Below are 20036 nucleotides of genomic sequence, written 5' to 3'. Positions count from 1 at the left end.
CGTGGGAGAGGGCCAAGTTGCTTCTTTGTCTCCTCCTCATCACTTCGACGCTCCGCGACAGCTCAGATGGGTAAGCGCGCTCGTCGAGATGGTGATTGAAGCCTGCTGATAGGCTCACAGTCTCTGCCGGCACGTTCGCAGGTCTTGCACTCTGGCTCTCACCCTTCCACGACGATGAGGTCGAAGGTGTGTGCATTCCTCTTGCTCGCTGTAGACTCGGTGTCGACGTCTTCTCTTCGTACAGACCTCGGCGGCCTTATCAACGACCTCGCAAACGAGTTTGACGCCCTGAAGTTTGGTCCCCATGTCACCCTCCTTTCAGGCATTCCATCCTCCGCCCCCGTCTCAAGCGTTCTCGACTCGCTCTCTTCTGCCATCGCAACCTGGCGAACAACCCACCGACCTCCCCTCCGGCTATCCTTCCGCGAACTCGGTACCAAGGCGGACGAACAGAACTTCTTCCAGTACCTCTTCGCCAAGATCTCGCCCGACGAGCCGCTCCTCGCCTTGCGAAAGGCAGTTCGAGATGCTTTGTTGCCTGAAGTTGCGGTACGACAGCCGGAAGACGATTATTTCCCGCACCACTCGCTGATGTATGGCGTGGACAATGAGAAACGACGGGCGAAGGACATCGTTCAACGACTGGTGGAGGACGGGACGATGCGGACGATTGAAGGTGGATGGCATGCGCTGAAGGGACAGGAAGGAATCGAGGTCAAGGAGGTGCAGGTCTGGATGTGCGAGGGCAAGCCCGAGGAATGGAAGCTGGTCGGCAGGGTGCCGCTGTAGTCGCCCGTTTCTCCGCCCTCTCGCAATGTTTCGTGAATACAGCATCTTGTTGCGCGTTTGTCCCCTATGCCCCCAAGCAAGCAATAGCTCGGCGGGCTGGTCATTTCCCCTCTCTCCCTCCTTCCCTTCACTCTGCAACTGCTCGCTCTCCCATGAGACGATGGTGAAGGCTACCCGCGGTATGTACGACGCTTTTTGACTGCGCAGACGTCGCTCATATCCTCGTTCACGGCTGCCCAGGCGTCCTGGTCACTTGGTGAGTACCCCCTCTGGAGTCGCAACCGTCTCTCTGGCTCACACCTCGCTCTCCAGCGACCCCGCCGTCAAGCAAATCCTCCTGCAGCTCGACGAGAAGGCAGGCCGGCATCGCTTCATTATCGCAGACCTTGACGAGACGCACGTCCTCATCTCGCCGGACGCTGTCGAGCGGGTCAAGGACGTGAGTCGCCTCGCTCCTTGCGCTTTGCTGGGCCGACAGAGCTGACTGATGGACTTGCAGGAACTGGAAGAGGCGCTCGAAGCGAACCACTGGAACCCGCTCGCCGTCGAGGATCAGTAGACTTCCGTCACCACTTGTTGTACTCTTCCATCCACTCGATCTCGCTGTTCTGCCATGGGAATCGGTCCAGAGCTACCACCGCACCTTGCTCGCCCGCGAGCGTCGCCCGAAGCAGCCTCCATCGGGCCCTCTCTCCCTTCCTCATCCTCATCAGCCGGACCCGCTCCACCTCTCGTTCCCGCCGCCGCAGACGACTCGGACGATGACTACGGTCCGTCACTCCCGCCCGAACTGGCTGCTGAGCGGGATGCGGGGCCAAGGAGCACCGCTGGGCCGCAGTTGCCGTCTGCTCAGGCGGGTCCTCAGCTTCCGCCTCACCTCGCCGCGAGACGACGGTCGTCGCCGTCCCCGCCCGTCGGGCCAAGTCGACCACCTGGCATGGTAGGAGGAAAAGCGGTCGTCATCGACCCGTATGGCGACTTTGCTGTCTACGGACCTGCCAGCGACGAGGAGGACGATTCGGTGGGACCGATGCCGTTGCCGGCGGGAGCGAGCAACGACGACAACGAAGGTGCGAGGCTGTTCAGGGAGCGCGAGGAGCGGGAGAAGGAGAAGGAGCGGCAGGCAAAGGAGGGCAAGAAGTTGCAGCGGGAGGAATGGATGCTTGTCCCGCCAAAGGAGATGGACTTGCTCAGCTGTGCGTTGTTCCCTCCCAATCTTGTGAAAGCCTCTCTGATTCCTCCCTCACAGCGATCGATACGACAAAGCTCAAGTCTCGCGGCTTCGCAACCGGCAAAGCCGCCCAGTCCGCCTCGACCAAGAATTCCTCCTCCGATGTCAACCTGTGGACCGAGACTCCCGCCGAGCGACAACAACGGCTGGCGGACGAGATGATGGGCAAGAAGCGGCGGGCGGAGAACGCGCCGGCGGAGGACGAGACGGACGATGCGCGGAGGAAGAGGATGCGGGACCAACATCTCAAGGATGAGGTCGAGCGGTACAACGTGCGCAGCGCTTTCTCTAACGTCGTTAACACCTGGCTGAAGTAACAATGACCCCCCGCGCAGAAATCGGCGCGCAACCAGTCCCTCGTCGACCAACACTCCAAGTCGTCAAAGTCTAAAGGCAAAGATGCCGACGACGACCGCGCACCGACAGCCATCTGGGACCGCGACCGCGACATGGGCGTCGGAGGAAGGCTCATGGATGACCACCAGCGGGCGAATGCGATCAGAAACGCGAAAGGCTTGGGCGGGAAGTTTGGAGGAGGCGGGTTCTTGTAAGCGGCTTGGCGCTTCAATCGTTTGCATCGCAATGTGCTCCACTCGTGCTCTCCTGAATTCTGGGGAGACGGAGGAAGCGATGTACGATTCTCAAGCAATGCAAGTGAGGAGAGGAGGAAACCGTCAAGCGATCTACACGAGCGAGACGAGAGGGAGGGACAGATGAGCGAGCGAAGAAGAAAGACATCAACAGAGTGAGGGGGAGGGAACTGACAGGCGAAGGAAGGTATAGACAGCAGGTGGTATCGTACGAATGAGAGGAAGAGAGGTGTATGTGCGCAAACTGAACATTCGTGTATGGGGAGGGACGACGAGAGAGTATGCAACAAGCCTATGCGCCTCGACGGCGCCTTTGTGAAGTCCAGCTCACGCCCTCGCGCCTTGCCACGACGGACGAGACGGACCGTGCGATCCTGCGTTCTTGCCCTTCCAGACCTCAGCGACGACCCTCGCAAAGGCGAAGACGAGTGCGAAGAGGATCGAAGGAATGAGAAAGGCGAGAGGCGGACGAGGGGGAAGAGTCGAGGCGGAGGCGGTCCCGCTAGCCTGGCGCGAGCGGTGTGGCGAAGCGGGGCGAGAGTGGCGAGGAGTCGGGTGAGGGACGTCGAAGGGAAGGGCGTCATCGTCTGTTCCCCAACCGGCTGCATCTGCAAGCTCGCCTTCCTCGCGCGAGCCTGGCGTTCCAAGCGGAGCGGGCGGGGGTGGCGACGCCTTGAACGCCCAGCCGGCCGATGGCTCCGCCTCAGTCTGCCTCGTCCTGCGCCTCGACTTGCGACGCTTGACAGGCTCGCCATCGCTGTCCGGCTGCTCCTCGACCGTCGGCATCGCCGTCCTGCCACTGTCGTCTCCGTGCGGCGTGTCGTGCCTTCCGCCCATACCCTTACTGGCGCCCGCAGCCTTGACTGCCAAGTCAAGCGCGCCCTTCGCGTTGCCGATCATGCGACCCATTCCCGCACGGACACCTTCAATGCTTCCGCCGAGCGAGCGCTGGACGTGCCCGACGCGGCGCGAGCAGTCGTCATAGAACGTCAAGCTGAACGAGGTGGCGAGGACGGCAGAGACGGTGATCGCGGCGATGGCCGAGACGACGAAGAAGGCGAGACTCTGGAAGACGGGGCGGAAGAAGGGGAGCGTCGAGTCTGACAGGGCTTTGGCGATCGCATGCTCAGCGCTGTCATCGCGCTCACGTCTGGTCGTGCGGCGCTCGACAGCGAAGCTAGAGGCGGAGGCAAGCGAGGAACGGCGGAAGAAGGGGGATGAGGTGGCGGGAGTCGAGGGCGGCGCGTGCAAGAAAGGCGCAGATGCCGAACGAGGGAACGTGTTCGACGAGGGCCTGTGCTGAATGTACTCCGACACGCCGAGGGAGCGACGAGATTGGCGGACGCCTGCTGTTCCGCCCGCACGGCGGTGAAGGCCTGAGGGCGAGCGAGTCCTCGATGATCCGGTACTCGACGAGCGCGTGAAGGATGGAGCGAAGGATACATGCGGGCGGCTGGTGTGCGAGCGGGTCCGCGGCCGTGGCGTGGAGGCGTCCGAGCGGGTCTCTTCGTGAGCATGCAAGGCGGAGGGGAAGGAGTAGCGAATCTGGCGGCGCTCGGTGCGCAGGGTCGTTGTGGTCGTAGTCGTCGTCTTCCTCGTGGTTGGACCGAACCTGACGCTGTCCTCCTCGACGTCGGAGGACGGAGACTGCTGCGTCCAGCCGTTCGTTCGGAACGAGGGAAAGCCGACGGGATCGTGCACCGCGCTTAACGCGGATTCAGGCGGGTCGGAGAAATCGTCAAATGAGTCGATGTACCCGACGGGAGCGACTGCCCTCCTTTTTTGCGGCGAGCGCGAAGCTCTCCCTGGCTTGGCGGGACCACCGTGATTGACCCTGTCCATGCTTCCGCCGCGGTGGTGCCTGCCTTTCAAGTCTGCCTCGACGTACTCGGGCGAGTTGGGGATGGAAGTAGGGACGGACGAGGGAGGTGTCGGGTCCGGCGTGTGAGGGAGGGCGGGAGCGGGGAAGGATTTCGAAGAGCTGGCGGCGGCGTTGTGCGGGTGCGCGGAGTCGTGGGATGTCTGCAACCTGTTTACCGCGTTCCACGGCGGCATCGCGGCGCGCTGCAGCGCTGTGTCATCGCGAGTCAGCTCGAAGTGATGAGGAAGAGCAGAGCGGTGTAGAAGACGAGTGAGCGCACCTGGCGAGTCCCGAGCTATCTCGTTGGGTTGCTGTGAGTGTGTTTGAGCAGTCTGAGCAGCCAGCGAGTGTCCCGAGCGTGCGAAGTGAGCAGTTCGAGGTAAAGAGCGGTCCTGCGTGAAAGACGAACCCCGGCCAAATTGACTTTTGCAAGTCGGGGGCAGTTTCTAGTCGCAGGCACGGTGTCTTTGGGCCTGTCTAAACGAGGATCGCCAAGCAGCAGAGCTCGCAGCGAGAATTGCGAGTCTGGGAGTGCGAGAGCCTCATCCTCGTCCTCTCATCGTGACGGCGTCCAAGTAATCGAGCAGCGAACACGTTCGGGTCCAGTTGTGCGTGCGAATACAGAGACGGAGCAATAGATATGATACAGGGGCCAAGGAAAGCCGTATAGCAGCGCCGGTAGGGGGCAGCCTCTTTCGAGGCTGGAAAGACGAAACGACGAAAGGGTGGTGTCCTGCGGGACGCACAAGCGCCACCAAGAGCCAGAGAGAGTGTCAGCCACGTCTCTCGAGGGAGAGGACGGAATGAGTGAGGAGGAAGAAGGAGACGCACCATGATGTTCTCCTCAAACTCGGTCGTGCTTGCCGCGCTTGTAGCCGTAGCGCGTCTCCTCGATGACCTCCTTGATGCCCGGGTACACCTCCCTGATGGCGGTGTGCGCCCAGATCGGGTCTTGGTGCTCTGCGAAGGTTCAGGTCAAGAAGAGTCAGTCTTCAGCTCTTTGCGATCTAGCGCTCGTGTGTCCTCGCCAGCCAAGCTCATTCCCTCGACGAGAGCGTTCAAGCTGGGTACTCGAAGGTCCGTCGAACAGAGCAGGACGCACCGTAGTTCTCAAGCGCGACAGCCTTGACGAGCCTGACGTTTGGCTCGTGACTCCTGATCCGCTCGACGAGGGGCTTGCCGAGGACGAGCGTGTCGAGCGTGCCGTAGAAGATGGCGAGAGGCGGCATCGAGGCGGGGAACCACGGCTCGGTCGTGCGCGTGTCGAAGACGCAGTTCTTGCCGGCAAAGACGTTCATGTCTGCGGGACAGATCGAGCGGGATCAGCGCTTCATGCAATTTAGCCGGCGAATTGGCGGGAGCACGGCCAATGCGAGCAAGAGCAGTCGTCCAAACGAAAGCTTACAGTCTGCGGTCAAGCAAGGCTCGTCAGTCTCGGTCATCTCCCTATTCGTAAAGACGGTGTGCAAACTCACAGAGAAGGAGTTCGCTGCTGTTCGGCACAGCGACGGTTCGGAAGAACTTGGGAATCTGGCGCTTGACCCTATTCGCAGCGCGTAAAGTCAGCTCAAGTTGAAAGGGAGAGTCAGAGGGGAGGAACGCACCAGTTGTGGTCGTGGAAGCCGAAGATGAAGGCGAAAGTCGGGTTGGCGAAGTGGCCGAAGAGCCAGCCCGGCAAGACTGCTTGAAGAATACCGATGGCGGGGATGAACTCGCGGACTATTCGGCGAGACTCGTCAATCGTTGGCGCATTCAAAGAGAATATGGGAGGACGCACCGCCAAAGACGAGCTTCCAGACCTTCCTCGAGCCGGCGAACTTGCGCATGAGCGAGAAGGGGAAGCGGCGGAGGGCAGGTCCGGCGTAAACGGCGGGAGCGAGTGAGATAAAGCACGAGATCTTGTTGCCCAGGTCGGGGCGCATGCCGCGCGAGAGAGCGAGGTACACTGCGAGGGTGAAACGTCAGAAGGGGCACATGGTTGTCGAGCTGAACGCGATTCACTTGTGCCGCAGCCTTGCGAGTGTCCGATGTAGGCGGGCTGAATAAGAAGAGTGAGTCAGGCCGGACTATAACGGCCAGCGTTAGCAAGCGCACCTTGAGTCCAGTCTCCTTGCCGACGTAGTCGACGATAGCCGGGAGGTCGTAGATACCGATATCCCGGACCTGTGAACAAGCAAATTCAGTCAGTCGTCCATGAGTCAAGGTATGGTTGAAGCCAGCGACGTACCGTCCAAGCCCAGTAGCGCGGGTCAGCGCGAGAGTACTGTTTTAACGGGAAGGTCAGCTCCAGCGCCTCGCGTGCTAGACCTCGTGTCGAGCAAGCGTACGTGGCGGTGGGGCATCTTGAAGTTGGTGCGGATGTTCGAGAGCCAAACGTCGTAGCCCTGCTCGAGAAGCCAGAAAGCAAGCGAGCGCTCCTCGTTGACCACTGCAAGCGAGATCTGTTAGTTTTTGGGCTTGATGGATGCGGAGAGCGTGGAAAACGCACTAAAAGTGACGGAAGTTGACAGGATACCGTGCTGGAGGATGACCGGGTGGCCGCGCTTCTCGTGCTTCTTCGACGTGAGGTGGTGCAGACGGAGGATGAAGCCATCCTCGGTTTCGACGTCGATGTCCTCGCCTGCGGTGGCAGAAAATCAGTTCCATCTCAACCCTGAGAGGGGAGAAGGCAGGACGTACAGTCGTAGCCCCAGTAGTTGGCGTAGTAGGCCGCACGTGTCGAGTAGCGCTCGCCCGTGATGCGCTCCTCGAACTCCTTCTCGACCTTGGCGCGAGGCGGCGACTTGTGCAGCGGGTTAAGCTTGTTCGTGACGTAGACGACGAGCGACATGATTACGATCATGTTGAACGCGAGCGTCGTGCCGATGAACGACCCAAGCTGGAAGCCGGTCAACCAACAGCGCTCGTAGAACGTCAAGGTGCGGTAGGCGGGACGCGGCGGGACATCGTTGACAAAGTTCGTGTCGTCCGGGTCATAGCCGCGGTTGTCGTTCTTGGAGAAGAAGTCCTGCTTCTGGCGACCCTGCGGCTCGTAACTGTATCGGTCCTCGGCGGTGTACGCCTGCGAGAAGGCCGATTGACGCCCGCCGCGAGAGCCGCCGCTGCAAAGTCGCAGGAGGTGAGAGTCAGCCGTAGTTCGCTCGGATCGTCACCGAGGTCTGCGCAAGCACTAGAGCGAGACACTGGCTCGGCGCATGTACCGGTCCGCCCGCGCAAGCGAAAGGGAGAGATGATGGGACCAGGAGGAAGAGCCTCACTAGTAAGCATCGTCTTCAGGCTGGCCGTACGCTCGGCCGACGTCTCCCCGCTCGTTCTCTGCGTAGTCACGCAGGTCACGCCCGGGAGGAGCGCCGAAAGCTGACGTGCCGCCGACGTACTGCAAAGACAGAACGAGCGAAAGTCAGGAATCGACGTTCGAGCAAACGGGACGCGGTAGGACGCCGAGGCTGGCTCATTTCTCCTGAATGGGAAGACGTACGCCTTCTTCCGGTCCCTCCTTCTCCTTAACCCGCCAGTCTCCAACAAGCGTTCCCAGTGGCCGGTCGTGGTTGTCCTGGGCGGCCCGCTCCAGGTCCTTGGTCGTCATGTCCGCCCAGTTCTTCTCGCCGGGCTCGCCGCGGGTGTTCCCGCCATACTCGTGGTCGCTGCAACGAGTCGCACGACTGGTCAGCTCGAGGTCGACGGCAAACAGGCCATCCGAGTGGGGCAAAAAGGTCGGCGACGACGCGAGACTCACGCTGAGGGGTGGTCGGACCGGTCGACGTGGGTCGGCTGGCGACTGTAGTCCTTGTAGTTGTCGCCCATCGTTGCGGCGAGTCACTGCGTGCGCTGTGGGACGAGGGAGGGAGAGCGACAAGTCGGAGTCCGGCAAGTTCGCCCTGCGCGCGGCGACTTGACCCCTTCGATCATTTCATGAGCTCCATTTGGAGTCCCCGCGTGCCTTGCAACCCGTTCCAGCCAGGCCAGATCAGAATATTCCTGCCGGGAGGAAGGAGGCAGACAAGGCTGCTTGCTGCTGGAAGCCTACCGTAGACGGTTCAGCAGGCCAAAGTCGACTGCATCCGCTCGAGCGTCGCCGCCACCGCACAAGCCGCAGGCAGCAGCTTCAGCGACCAACAAGTCGAGGCCAGCATCGTAGCGAAACCCGGTTGACAGCAGAAACCCTCGACGTCCTACAATTCCTCCGATGCCCTCGCCAGCATCTCGCTCGTCTTGTCGGCGAGCACGTCGACGATGCCGGTCGGCTCGCCCGTCTTCCACCTGCCGACGAGAGTGACGATGCCGATGCAGAAGATGAGGACGCCGAGGTCGTTCAGGAACGTCGAGAAGATGTCCAGGTAGCGCACACCTGTCTGAATGGCGACGGCGAGCTGAGGGGAGAACTGGGAGAGCATCGGGAGGAGCGAGTTGATGATGCCGGGCGGGGCGGGACGGTTCTGCGGATGTTAAAGGCGGCTTAGCGGCGGCTGACAGCAGCCAAAGAGTGTACTAAACGCACTCGTAGGAGGAAGAGCCGCGTCGTCTGCAGAACGAGCTCGACACTGACGAACATCCACAGGAGAGGCTGGAAACGCAGAGTCAGCGCGACGGGAATGACCAGGTCGGGAGAGCAGACGCACAACTTCTGCGAGACCGTTCAGTCCGATTGCATCCGCCACGACGCCCGCCTCGCGAGGTTTCCGGCTGATGAGCGCGCCCCAGGACGCCCAGTCGATGCCGTCTTGCGCGCCCGTCCAGCCGTACTCCGCCAACCGCTTCGCTGGCTCGTACACAGCGACAACGTACACCGCCAGACCGACCATGGCGAGAAGGTGAATGGCGGGGAAGATGCGGTCAAGGAAGGTCTTCGGCGCAGGAGGGAAAGGCGACATTGGCGGGCCCTGCATGAACGGATTTGCTCCCGCCGCCGGTCCAGCGCCTGCTCCTCCTGCTCCTGCCTGAGGTCCCCCTGCACCAGCCATCATCTGCGAGAGCATCTGCGAGAACATGTCGTCTCCTCCCGCTCCTCCTGGCGCGAACGGGTTCTGTGCTCCTGCGCCTGAAAAGCCTGCTCCTGCGGGTCCACCTCCTTCAAACAGCGCCAAGGGTGACTGCGACGCGAGATCCACCTCGGCAGGGTCGTCGTCCTGGTTGATATCGGCGAGAGTGGATGGGGGAGGAGGGTTGACGTTGGCAGGTCGAGGAGCGATGCCGCCGACAGCTGTGGGACCACGAGTGTGTCAGCAAGCGTCTGGTTCGTTTGACGGACCGCGCGCACAGTCCGAAACGACGCGTCCCTCGTTCTTTGCGGCACCCGTCAACTTGTCGAGGCGCTCCTTGCCCTTCGCGAGCAGCTTGGCCTGGCGGGCCGCGGCGCGCTGTGCAGCAGGAGACAGCGTTTCGGAAGACATGGCGGCCGTTCCAGCCAGTGAAGCCGAGTGTGAAGCGAGAGCAGGCGAGAGTGAGCGGGAGAGGTGCGGGATACAGGCAAGTTGACGACAAGGTGTATCTGTCCGACTTGGTACAGCCGCAGCAACCTCACAAACAATACGGATACGCCGAGTAGCGACGACGCCGGGCAGAGGAAGCAAGGGTATGCACGGAGACTTGCGAAACTACGACAACACAACTTCGTCTCCCTGCTTGTATGGGTGGATGAGCAGCTCGCTGAACCTGTACAGGAGAGGAAGAGAGTCAGCTCATGCCGGACGAGAGACAGGAAGCAGGCGTTCGCACTTCTTGAGAGCCTCCGTTCCGCGCACTTCCTGGCTGAGAAGCGGCATCCGCACGATGTGGAAGTCCTGCAGGCGTGAACGAAAGTCAGACACACGAGGAGGTTGGAGAGAGACATTGAGGTGGCGCACCTCCGCGTAGAGCTCGTACGCCTCCTTGAGGTACTTCTGCTGCTGCTTCCATCGGACCTGGCAGTGCTTGCAGCTTGAATCTGCGTGGCGTGATCGTCAGTATCGCACACAGTGCGCAATTGCGTCGCATACGCACTCTCTTCGGGGTAGAGGAGCTGGTTGACGACGATGGCGTGGACGTCGATTTGGTACTGCGTGAGCTCCTGGATGAGGCGCTCCGTCTCATAGAGCGACAGGAATTCCGAGACTGCACATGAGTACATCAGCAAAAGCACTCGTTCAGTGTGTCGGATCCCACGCACTCATGACGGGAATGAAGGTTGTGAGGTCCTGCAGAAGGCGAGAGTCAACACCGTTTCGTTCGGGCGACTTCTGCTGTACTCACGGGGTTCTTGAACTGCGCGTTGACCTCCGTGACGACCGTCCGCATGCTCTCGAGCTTTTCAAACATCTCGCTCGTGTTCAGCCCACCACCCATCATCGAGCCGATCTGCAGAACCGGGTTCGTCAGTTCCTGCACAAGTCCCGCTTCTCAGGCTGCGCTTACCTGGTTCAGCATTGGCCCAAAGCGCCCTGACAGCCCGCTCAACTTCGCAAGAGCCTTCTCGAGGACCGAAGGGAAGGACAGGAAGCGGAGGGTGTGGCCGGTCGGCGCGGTGTCGAAGACGATGACCGAGAACTCCATCGACTTGACGTGCCTATGGGGCGTCGCGAGTGAGTGCCTCGTTGACGGCGAAGAAGAAAGAGCACTCACTTCATGACCTCCGCAAAGCCCATCGCCTCGTCGATACCTGGAATCGCAAACGCCAAGTCCTGCATCATGCCGTTCATGCCGCTGTCGTCGCCTGCCGCCAGAGACTGTCAACAATCGCCGAGAAGAGGAGTGATGAGCTAGACCCACCAGACTCGACCATGTCCTGCATCGACGCGCTCGGGTCGATCTCCATCGCGTACAAGTTCGTGAAACCGTTGACCTTGCTCGCCTCCTTGCCAAACTTTTGCGAGAACGCGTCGGAGAGGTTGTGTGCTGGGTCGGTGGAGCTGAATGCAACAGGCGGGTCAGGCGCGGAGACGAAGAGACAGGGACGGCGAGAAAGCGTACATGAGGAGTACCGACTCGCGAACTTTCGCCAGTTGTACCGCCAAGCTGCAACTGGTTGTGGTCTTTCCGACGCCGCCCTTACCACCAACAAAGATCCACTTGAGCGTATCTGCGAGTGAGGAGGAAGCGGAAGGGCGAAAGGGGTGAGAGAGGGCGACGCCGAGGAACCGGAGAATAGTCGCGATTTGGTGAGGGCATCATTCGAGCGATAGTTTGGGTGTTTGCAGGCGGAAGTGCGGGAGCATCCCAGTGTGAGGGAGAGCAGAACGAGGTACGGACGGCGAGGTGGAAAGAACATGCTCGTCAGCGCCGCCCTTGTCGCGCTCGACAATCCCAAACGCACCCTGATCAAGGATGTTCTGCAACGAAGGCTCAAGCGAGTCGCCCTCGGGCTCTGCGCAGATGTACGCGGTCGACATTGGCGAGGGGGAGATGAGGTCGAAAGGGGAGGGCAGGCGGGATGGGCGGTGGGTCTGGGTTGTCTAGCGGCGAGGAGAGCTGTCTAAAGCAGAGATGAGCAAGCAGCAAGACCAGCTGAGAGGTACGGAAGGAGGAGGACAGCAGGACACCCCACTTCGCAGGCTTCCTATTCGGCGAATACAAACGGTTTCGAATGCTTACACGAGGTCATGTTCTTCCTCGTTCTATAGTTCCTCCGCCGGAGAACGATATTGTACTGCAACTGTCACAACAAAGAGATAGGAGAGCACAGGAGTGCGACCAAAGGACGCGTCAAGGATGCGCGATACGGCGAAAGAACCACCTGAAGGATAATTCGAGACGACAACCGGATGCGATAAAGCGGAATGCGAAATGTGGAGATGGATAGAAAGGATGCGAAGACAAGGAAGAGGTCTAGGACGTCTAGGTGAGCGAGGGCGCGAGGACGGCGGATGCGAGGACATCGCTCGCGGACGGGTCGACAACGACATGCGCCTTCTCGACGCGCGCGAGGACGCTCAAATCGTCCGTATGCGCACCGACGGCATCCTCGTCGACTTCGGCGGATGACGAAGCAGGCGTCTCGTCGCCCGAGTAGAAGAGCGAGTCGCGCGATTGGGACGACATGGACGACATCCAAGACTCGCTCTCGGCGAGCGAGTTAGCCGAGTAGCAGGGTACGATTGGGCGAGATTCGTCGATTGCTGGAGTGGGCGGAGCGGAGGCGGAGTGAGTGGATGCGAGGACGAGGTTGGATGAGCGGCGGGAGCGGGAGAGCGGTGGCCGGACAGGCGAGTCTCGCTCTCCCGCTGTGATGCTCGATGCGGCGGAAAAGATTGCGGGCGTGGTCGTTCCGCTCGAAGGAGGCAGCGAGTCGTGCGAGATGGCCTTGGCGAGTTGGCGAGAGGATCGCTTCGAGACAAGCGAGCGTCGCTTGTCGGGCGTCTCTGGCTGCTCGACAATCCTGTCGAGGTTGGGCGTCGGAGGCGACGAGCTGAGGCTCGAATCGGTGAGCGCAGGCGAGACGACCCGTGCGACAGATGGGAAGATGTCCGCCGACTGCGCCCGCTCGACTTGCGGCCTCGAGAGTGGTCGTCCAAGTACCTCAAAGCTCCGCGCCTCTCCAGCCTGTCCATAATCCAGCATCTCCCACCCGACAGGCGAGTCGAGACTCGTCACGCTCGAAGCGCGCGATTCGCTCCCTCGCTTGCCTCTGCCAAGCTTGATCGCCTTACTCCACATCCCGTTCGACGAGGTCGATCCGCTCGGCGAGGGAGGCGCAGCCATACTCCATCGTCCTGTCCGTGGCGCGCGGGGGGACATGCGCGCGCGCTCGTTGTCGGCGTAGTAGGAGCTGTCGGCTGACGAGATGGTCGAGCCGCGCTTCTTGGTCTCGACGGGTGGGAGCGTCGCGCGACGGGCGGAAGAGGGGAAGGAGCTGACGGGAGAAGAAGGGCGAGGAGGGGGAGACATGGCTTCTGCCTCGTTGGGCTCGTAGGCGAGCGGGGAAGTCACGAACGACGCGACCGAAGAACGTCCACTCGAGCGGCGTGGCGTACTGGGTCGCACCAGAATCGTCGCAGGCTGCAGGCTGGACGGGCCCTTCGCCTCGTCCGCAAAGTCGAGCAAGTCGGGATGAGGTGGGTCGTTGAACGGCCTGAGGAGGTAGTCGTCGTCCGTGCGCACCGTGATCCTCGGCGGCGCCTGTTTCCTCAGCTTGCGCACCCCACGGTTCTCCTTGACCGTCTCGTTCCTCGAGAGCGAGACCGAATGCCTCCATTCGCTCGAGCTGTCGAACGAAGGGCGCGGAGGCATGGAAGTCACGTTCTCGGCGAGAGGAACTTCGCTTGCGCTTTTGGCGCGGTGAGAGGGACGAGGGCGGGCTGTAGCTTTGCGGACGAGCTTGGGGGGGTTGAGGCGCGGTGCGATCGAGGGACTGGCGAGAGGTGGGCCGCTCTGAGGTTGTGGGACGGGGAGGACAGAGAGCGAGTGACGGTGTCGAGGCGTGTAGGCGCGGCCGATTTGGCGGGAGGAGACAGCCGAGTCGCATGCTGGCGAGAAGGCGATTTGAGGGAGAGGAGATGTGGGTGCAGGCGAGGGGTTCTTCAGGCGGTAATCGGCGAGCAGCCTTGAGCAATGCGTGTGGTCGAACAAGCCGAAGTCCTGCACGGGCAGACCAGCGCATTAGCCTCAAAGGGGCTCAGCGAGGGAAGGGAAGGAGGGGAGGGTGAACGCACCTCGAGCTCGTCGTAGGTCGGGATAGGGTCATTGAGCGACTCGAGCATCTCCCGGAACGTCGGTCCACGGTCCCTGTCCCCAACAGGCCAGTCAAACTCGACCCCCTCCTCCGTTGGTTCAGCGAACAGAACCGGTTCGTTCGCTCCCTCGTCCGCTCGCTCTTCCTGCTGGTCGTGAATAGCCACCGGCTCCTGATCAACCGCATGGACTTCCGACATAGTCGCTGAACGCGTCGAGCGAGTCGCAGTGTCTGTCGAGAGTGAGAGTTCCGGCGAAGTATGGAAGCCGTCGGCGCGTCTGGCGGGAGATGTAGGCTGTCTAGGGGTTCGTGGGCGTGGGCGTAGGTCGTGGTGGTCGTCAAGGCGCGGTCTGGCGATGCTGGCGGGTCCAAGGACGCGACGGTCGCTGAGACTGGGTTGGTCGACTCTGGGAGACGACGAGCCTGTCGAGGTCGGCGGATGGAAAGGTCGTGACGAAGCGCTCGAGCAGCGCGTGTAAGCAGCGTTCAGTCTCGTCACAGCGGCAGCAGCAACACAGAAGAGTATGAAGGAGCGGGCGCAAGGGAAGAGCGAGAAAACCTTCCTCGCAGGGCAACGACAGCGGGGCCACGGACTCGACTCCGCTCGCAATCTCCCTTGCCACGCTTCAGCGCACGCTTGCGCTACCCGAGACAGTCTGCCGCAACCGGCGGAGGTCGTCGAGGAGCGGAAGAAAAGAAGTGTCCATTCAGCAAGTAGTGCGGCACGAATACAGACTCGAGGAGAGGAGCGAAGGAGGTATGAAGGAGTATATGCTGAAAGATAGAGAGGCTGGATAGAGTAACGACAGCGAGGACAGTGGGTCCAGAGAAGGGGGAAGGGAGACGACCTGCGTCTGCGTCTGCGCGCCAACTCACGCCTTGTAGGACATGGCCCGCTTGACACGCTGTCGAGTCGTTGCCGTCGCCGACGCCGAGCCGCTCGAGGCTGTCGCAGTCGCCGTAAGAGTCTGGCCCTTCGCAGACGACCGCGCAGACTGCTCAGCGGTCCATGCGGGGACAGAGGTAGTCGCAAAGGGCGCGACGTTCGAAGGTGCGGCGCCGCATGCGGAGGAGAGGTCCGAGCCGATACCGGCGAGGTAGGCTTCGGCGGCGGACTGGGTCGTCGTGCCGTTCTGGCCAAAGTCGGACGCTTTGGGGATCGTCGCCGAGTTGTTCTTCAGGAGCGTGACTGCGAGTGTTGCGAGCGTCAGTACCGTCCTCGCAATCGCCAGCTCGAGGAGAAGCGAGCGCACCAAACGAGTACTGCAAAGCGGGCAAGGAAGCGAGAAAGTCAGTTCATCTGTCGGATTACGAGCATGAGGCGGGACGCACCTGGCTGTAGTCAAGACCAGCAGCGAGGTCCTGCTGACTCGTCTCAAGCTTCCAGCTCCAGTAGTGGCCGCCGGCGCTGCGAGGGCGAGAAGAGCGGGGGAGGGAGGGAAGGAAAGGGTGGGTTAGCGTCGTCGGCCAAGCGGTTCGTACGTTTGTTGCGGTGTCTTTGAAGAGCGTGGCTGGCGTATCAAGCGCATGAAAGTGCCCAGAAAGCGCTGGAATACGGCGCAAGACGACCCAAGTCCCAACTCACCTCCAGGTCCAAGTCGCGAGTTGCTGCTCGTAGAACTGCTTCTCAAACGCCTGGTCCTTCACTCCCGTATACAAGCTCCATTCGTCGATGCAGACGGGGATAGGGTACTGCGTGCGGACCTCGCGAAAGGTCAGCAAGGTCCAGGCGGAGGAGAAGGTCCGTCAAACCGGCACGCACGTTCAAGTACCGCTGTCCGGCCGTGCAGACCTGCTTGAGGATGTCGGCGCTGTTGTTCTGAGGCGGGAAATTGCCGGGGTAAGGGTGGTCGACCATGACCATCGAAGGAGGGGAGGTCGCGTGTTGAGCGGCAAAGGACTGCCAGTACGTGAGGTTCGTGTAGCCGTTGTGGAGGAAGGTGGCGACGGGCCAGGCGGACTTCTGGATCGTCGCGTAGCTGCGCTCGTAGCTGCGAAAACGAGGAAGGTCAGCGGAGAATGTTGGGAAAGGCGAAAGGGACGCACTAGTTCTGCAGCTGCTGGATCTGGTCGTCGGTGTACGGGCGAGGCTCGTTGATGACCTCGATACCGGTGACGACCGAGCGGTAGGGCGACTTGGCGACCCAGTCGGTGATGGCGGCAACCATCTGGTCGGACCTGACCTGGTTCGGCGTCTCCGAGGCAGCCGATCCTCCGAACCACGAAGGCGTCGTCGTGAGTTGTCCGGAAGACTGCTCGCCGTTCTGACTTCCGGGGAGACCGTGGCAGTCGAGGATGGCGTACATTCCGCGAGCGTGGGCGTAGCCGAGAATGCGCTCGATCTGCGACTGGTAAAGCGCTTGGTCGTTGACGTAGGGCTCGTTGCCTTGGGTCGGGATGAACGCCCAAAAGCCGAACGGAATGCGGAGCTGGTTGATGCCCTGCGGGAGCGAACGAGCGTGTCAGCGCGCCATTTTTTTCGCACAGATCCGAGACCTTCGTCCTACGCACGTATTCAAACATGGTCTGGATGTCGTCCTCGGTGACCCAGGTGTTGAAGTGGTCCGTCAACGCCGCCTTTGCGCCGTCCTGCCCAAGAACCTGGCAGAATCCCCACTCGTCCATCGTCGTCGCGCCCGCGCCGGGCTTGACGGCGTTGACCGTGTTGTTGAACCAGTCGGGCGCCATCCACTTTTCGAGGATGAGCCAGTTGCCTGCCGAGTAGAAGCGGTAAGGACGGACGAGCGAACGAACGAGCGAGTCTGTACGCACCGAGGCACATCCCGATCGACTTGTTCTGTCCCCACGACCAGGGCGGCAAGTCGACGACCTTGAAGGTGTTACCTGCAGGCGTCGACGTCGGAGCCGCGCTCGAGGTGGTCAGTGTCGCGCTCGTCGAGGCGGCGTCGCTCGTCGTCGCTGCGAGAGTCGCGGCGGACGAGCCGACGCCTCCTTGGCCGTCTTTCGCACTTTTGACACTGTTGTTCTTGTGGTCGTTCGCTGCTCGCGAGCCCAGCACGCCGCCCAGCACGGCACCGAGGACGAGTACAATCGCGACGAGGGCCGCGAGGATCCAGAGCCAGATCCTGCGTCCGCGTCCGCCCTTGTGGCCCGCGGCAGACATGGCGAATGACGAGCGAGTGTGTGGCTTCTCGCCTGGATGGGCGAGGTAGACGTTGGAAGCGTCGGGCGGGTAGCTGGGCGCGTCGAAAAGGAGGGTCCTTTGGGTGAGCGACCGGCGGTTCCGAGGAGGTGCGTGCTTGGCGGGTGTATGGCTCGGGAAGACTCACTCGTGCTGTGATGCACCGTACGGACTCGGCATGCTGCTCTGCCTGGGTTGGGTGGTGTGTGTGGGTGCGATGAGCGAGGGTCGCGGGAAGCGGACGCGCGCGTTCGAGGGTGTGGAGGCGACGATGCTCGGGAGCGAAGCTTGGCTGGGGGTGCTGGAGGGTTCGCTGGCAGTCTGTACGAGACCTGTCAAGCACGGCAGAGCAGAGCAGCACAGTCCAGCCAGACAAGATGGTGGCGGAAGCGACACCAACACTCCGCCGGAACAGCGGCGCCAAGCGAAAGCCACGAAATTCTCGTCGGACGACGCGTCCCACCTGACCAGGTCCACGCTGTGAGGAGTGCTGTACACGCTAGGGATTGCAAGAGGGCAAGGGAGAGGAAACAGTCGAGGAGGAACAGAAAGAGCTACTGCGTCGGGAGAAACGGATCACGGTCGGAGAACGAGTGCTGGGAAGAAAGGGATGTCGGCCGGGTCGTGACGAGGGCAAGGGCGATGGTGACGACGGACTAGTCGTGAGAGAAGAACCGAGTCGGCGGGACAGGTATATGGAGGCGAGGCGAGGCGAGGCGAAGGGAACAAGGCGGGCTGAAAGACGCGGCGCTCAGCAGCACCCGCTCTTGTTCTCCGCGTTGCCCTGACCGCTCCCGAGTCCGACGCTGTTCGAGCCTGCCGAACCCGCCGCTGCGCCACCTGCGCCCGCTGCGCCCGTTGCCGTGTCGAGCAGGCGAGCCTTGATGTCGCTGCGAAACCCAAGCCGGCGTCAACTCTCGACATTTGAGGAGACGAGAAGGTGGAGGGACACACCTCGCCAGCGCAAAGAAGGCCTGCTCGACGTTGATGTTGCTCTTTGCCGACGTCTCGAGGAAGCGCAAGCCGAGCTCGTCTGCGAGTTCTTGCCCTTGTTGCTCCGAGATGACCTGTCGAGAAACATCCCGCTCAGTGCTGTTGCTCATAGAGTACTTCCTCAAGGTCCCGAAGTCGAGCGGATTGCCCCCGGCTTGCGAAACCAGGGAAACCCACGAGAACAGCCGCAAAGCTCACCTTCTTGTCCGTCCAGTCGCACTTGTTGCCAATCAGAATCTTGTTGACCCCTTCAGACGCATGCTGCTCAACGTTCTGGTGCCACGTCCGGATGTCTGCGGGATCAAGAGACGTGAGTGAGCGATCTCGTCAATATCTCCTAGCTCGCGAGCTCGACACAGTGTGGTGCGAGCAAGCATATACGAGGTGCGTCGACTCACTGTTGAAGCTCCGCTCGTCGGTCACGTCGTAGACGAGGAGGATACCCATCGCGCCGCGATAGTACGCCGTCGTGATCGTGCGGAACCGTTCCTGACCCGCCGTGTCCCACTGCACGGCACATTCCACCACAGCATCTACTCGTCAGCCTCAACGGGGCGAAAACAGTATCAGAGGTGAGAGAGGAGCGAGCCGAACGCACAATCTGCAGCTTGATCCGCTTCCCCTCGAGCTCGATCGTACGGATCTTGAAGTCGATTCCGATGGTGGTGATGAAACTGGGCGTCCAGGCGTCGTCGCAGAATCGCAGGAGGAGGCACGACTTGCCGACGCCTGGTTCGTCGTTCCGAGAGCGGGAGGAGACCGCGAGGGGTGGGATGATTGGAGTAGCGTGAGGAGTGGAGAGGGTGGGGAGAATGATATGCGAGCGAGGGAACGATCAGCGCGCGTCCCGAGGGCAGGACACGGGAGCGGGAGCAACGCCGAAGGCAGTGGCTTGAGAGCCGGGAGGCGGTGTGTTCTCGCAGCGAGAGAGGATGCACGAACGCACCAGAGTCACCAATCAGCAACATCTGCGGAAGAAAAGCATCTCGTCAGTCCAGCTGCCGGACAGGACACGGGAAGAGGTGCCGCCGCCGATGCGATGAGAGTTGACGGTGGAGCGACGCTCGTGTCTCCTCCATCGCACGGCCAGGCTCGTAAGAAGGCGGCTCACCTTTGCCAGCATGTCGTAGCTTTGTTGAGGGGCCGGCATCGTGTCCTGGGCGGTGTTGCGCGGGTGCGAGTGAGTGGGGAGGCGAGGAGGTTAGGTTCGGCGGTGGGAGGAGCGGATTGCGCGAGTGTGGTGGTGCGTTCTAGCAGTGTCGTTGAGCAAGTGACTCGATCCAGTCAAGCAAGGGCGGGCGTGTGAGCGGTTGTGGACGAGGGCGACTCGTTCGCTCGCTCGCTGGAGACCAACACCTTGACTTTGCTCGAAATGCTAGACGCTGGTCTATTACGATCCTCTCACTGCTTCTCCTGCACCGTCCGACTGCTCAGGAAATTCAGCGAGGCGTGCAGTGAGCGTTGCGAATATCTCGCGCGCGTTATCGCTTCTCCTCCTCGCCAGCTCGCTCGTTCGGCTGGATGGATTAGCCCAGACTCTGACGAGTTCCTCAGAGTGCCTCATAATCACCTTCTCAAGCCGGGCGGGAAAAGGCGGATCGTCTCTCGCCTCGTCCTCTCGACTGCCGACCACACCGCTCACTCTGCATTTGCTGGCCCAGGAGCCACTCTTAACGCGCTATCATATTCGCTTGACACCCCCTACGAAGCGGCGCATCGTCTTGACGCCTCACGCGCGCTCACTCGCCCGTTCCCCCCGCACAACGCCCAACTCCCGCCCGCCATCG

The 20036-nt window shown here is 61.5% G+C and overlaps 10 protein-coding genes across 10 annotated transcripts; 3 read left to right on the top strand and 7 right to left on the bottom strand.

Annotated features, from left to right (window-relative positions):
* Positions 1-66: 66 nt before the first annotated feature.
* RHTO_08056 (cyclic-nucleotide phosphodiesterase) lies at positions 67-789 on the top strand (the record flags this gene model as incomplete). Its single annotated transcript, XM_016421710.1, has 3 exons — positions 67-70; positions 142-186; positions 245-789. 3 exons carry the CDS (start codon positions 67-69, stop codon positions 787-789), a joined length of 594 nt encoding a protein of 197 aa, XP_016273822.1.
* Positions 790-949: 160 nt separating this feature from the next.
* RHTO_08055 (TFIIH basal transcription factor complex TTD-A subunit) lies at positions 950-1348 on the top strand (the record flags this gene model as incomplete). The annotated part of the gene is made up of 4 exons (XM_016421709.1): positions 950-968; positions 1030-1045; positions 1102-1228; positions 1289-1348. 4 exons carry the CDS (start codon positions 950-952, stop codon positions 1346-1348), a joined length of 222 nt encoding a protein of 73 aa, XP_016273821.1.
* A 54-nt stretch (positions 1349-1402) lies between these two features.
* On the top strand, positions 1403-2571 carry RHTO_08054 (uncharacterized protein; the record flags this gene model as incomplete). Its single annotated transcript, XM_016421708.1, has 3 exons — positions 1403-1985; positions 2039-2292; positions 2356-2571. 3 exons carry the CDS (start codon positions 1403-1405, stop codon positions 2569-2571), a joined length of 1053 nt encoding a protein of 350 aa, XP_016273820.1.
* Positions 2572-2937: 366 nt separating this feature from the next.
* Positions 2938-4665, bottom strand: RHTO_08053 (uncharacterized protein; the record flags this gene model as incomplete). The annotated part of the gene is made up of 1 exon (XM_016421707.1): positions 2938-4665. One exon carries the CDS (start codon positions 4663-4665, stop codon positions 2938-2940), a length of 1728 nt encoding a protein of 575 aa, XP_016273819.1.
* A 650-nt stretch (positions 4666-5315) lies between these two features.
* RHTO_08052 (lysosomal acid lipase/cholesteryl ester hydrolase) lies at positions 5316-8275 on the bottom strand (the record flags this gene model as incomplete). Its single annotated transcript, XM_016421706.1, has 14 exons — positions 5316-5431; positions 5574-5771; positions 5947-6014; positions 6076-6190; positions 6249-6416; positions 6473-6509; positions 6566-6634; positions 6699-6734; positions 6799-6899; positions 6960-7091; positions 7151-7572; positions 7729-7847; positions 7950-8115; positions 8208-8275. The coding sequence occupies 14 exons, from the start codon at positions 8273-8275 to the stop codon at positions 5316-5318; spliced, it is 1815 nt and encodes a 604-aa protein (XP_016273818.1).
* Positions 8276-8643: 368 nt separating this feature from the next.
* Positions 8644-9861, bottom strand: RHTO_08051 (uncharacterized protein; the record flags this gene model as incomplete). Its single annotated transcript, XM_016421705.1, has 4 exons — positions 8644-8907; positions 8970-9035; positions 9091-9671; positions 9729-9861. 4 exons carry the CDS (start codon positions 9859-9861, stop codon positions 8644-8646), a joined length of 1044 nt encoding a protein of 347 aa, XP_016273817.1.
* A 204-nt stretch (positions 9862-10065) lies between these two features.
* Positions 10066-11835, bottom strand: RHTO_08050 (arsenite transmembrane-transporting ATPase; the record flags this gene model as incomplete). The annotated part of the gene is made up of 11 exons (XM_016421704.1): positions 10066-10123; positions 10187-10251; positions 10315-10394; positions 10451-10561; positions 10617-10644; positions 10700-10804; positions 10862-11012; positions 11069-11159; positions 11216-11355; positions 11417-11525; positions 11760-11835. The coding sequence occupies 11 exons, from the start codon at positions 11833-11835 to the stop codon at positions 10066-10068; spliced, it is 1014 nt and encodes a 337-aa protein (XP_016273816.1).
* Positions 11836-12280: 445 nt separating this feature from the next.
* Positions 12281-14313, bottom strand: RHTO_08049 (uncharacterized protein; the record flags this gene model as incomplete). The annotated part of the gene is made up of 2 exons (XM_016421703.1): positions 12281-14020; positions 14095-14313. 2 exons carry the CDS (start codon positions 14311-14313, stop codon positions 12281-12283), a joined length of 1959 nt encoding a protein of 652 aa, XP_016273815.1.
* A 673-nt stretch (positions 14314-14986) lies between these two features.
* RHTO_08048 (Glycoside hydrolase, family 5) lies at positions 14987-17436 on the bottom strand (the record flags this gene model as incomplete). The annotated part of the gene is made up of 9 exons (XM_016421702.1): positions 14987-15303; positions 15368-15377; positions 15447-15522; positions 15700-15806; positions 15877-16105; positions 16161-16555; positions 16626-16828; positions 16887-17311; positions 17405-17436. 9 exons carry the CDS (start codon positions 17434-17436, stop codon positions 14987-14989), a joined length of 1794 nt encoding a protein of 597 aa, XP_016273814.1.
* A 571-nt stretch (positions 17437-18007) lies between these two features.
* On the bottom strand, positions 18008-19399 carry RHTO_08047 (Ras-related protein Rab-8A; the record flags this gene model as incomplete). Its single annotated transcript, XM_016421701.1, has 7 exons — positions 18008-18146; positions 18211-18323; positions 18448-18542; positions 18648-18756; positions 18848-18978; positions 19196-19217; positions 19361-19399. The coding sequence occupies 7 exons, from the start codon at positions 19397-19399 to the stop codon at positions 18008-18010; spliced, it is 648 nt and encodes a 215-aa protein (XP_016273813.1).
* Between the last annotated feature and the right edge of the window lie 637 nt (positions 19400-20036).

Source organism: Rhodotorula toruloides (genome assembly GCF_000320785.1).
Source record: "Rhodotorula toruloides NP11 unplaced genomic scaffold Scaffold9, whole genome shotgun sequence".
Lineage (NCBI taxonomy): Eukaryota > Fungi > Basidiomycota > Microbotryomycetes > Sporidiobolales > Sporidiobolaceae > Rhodotorula > Rhodotorula toruloides.
This window is presented reverse-complemented; position numbering and strand designations above follow the sequence as displayed.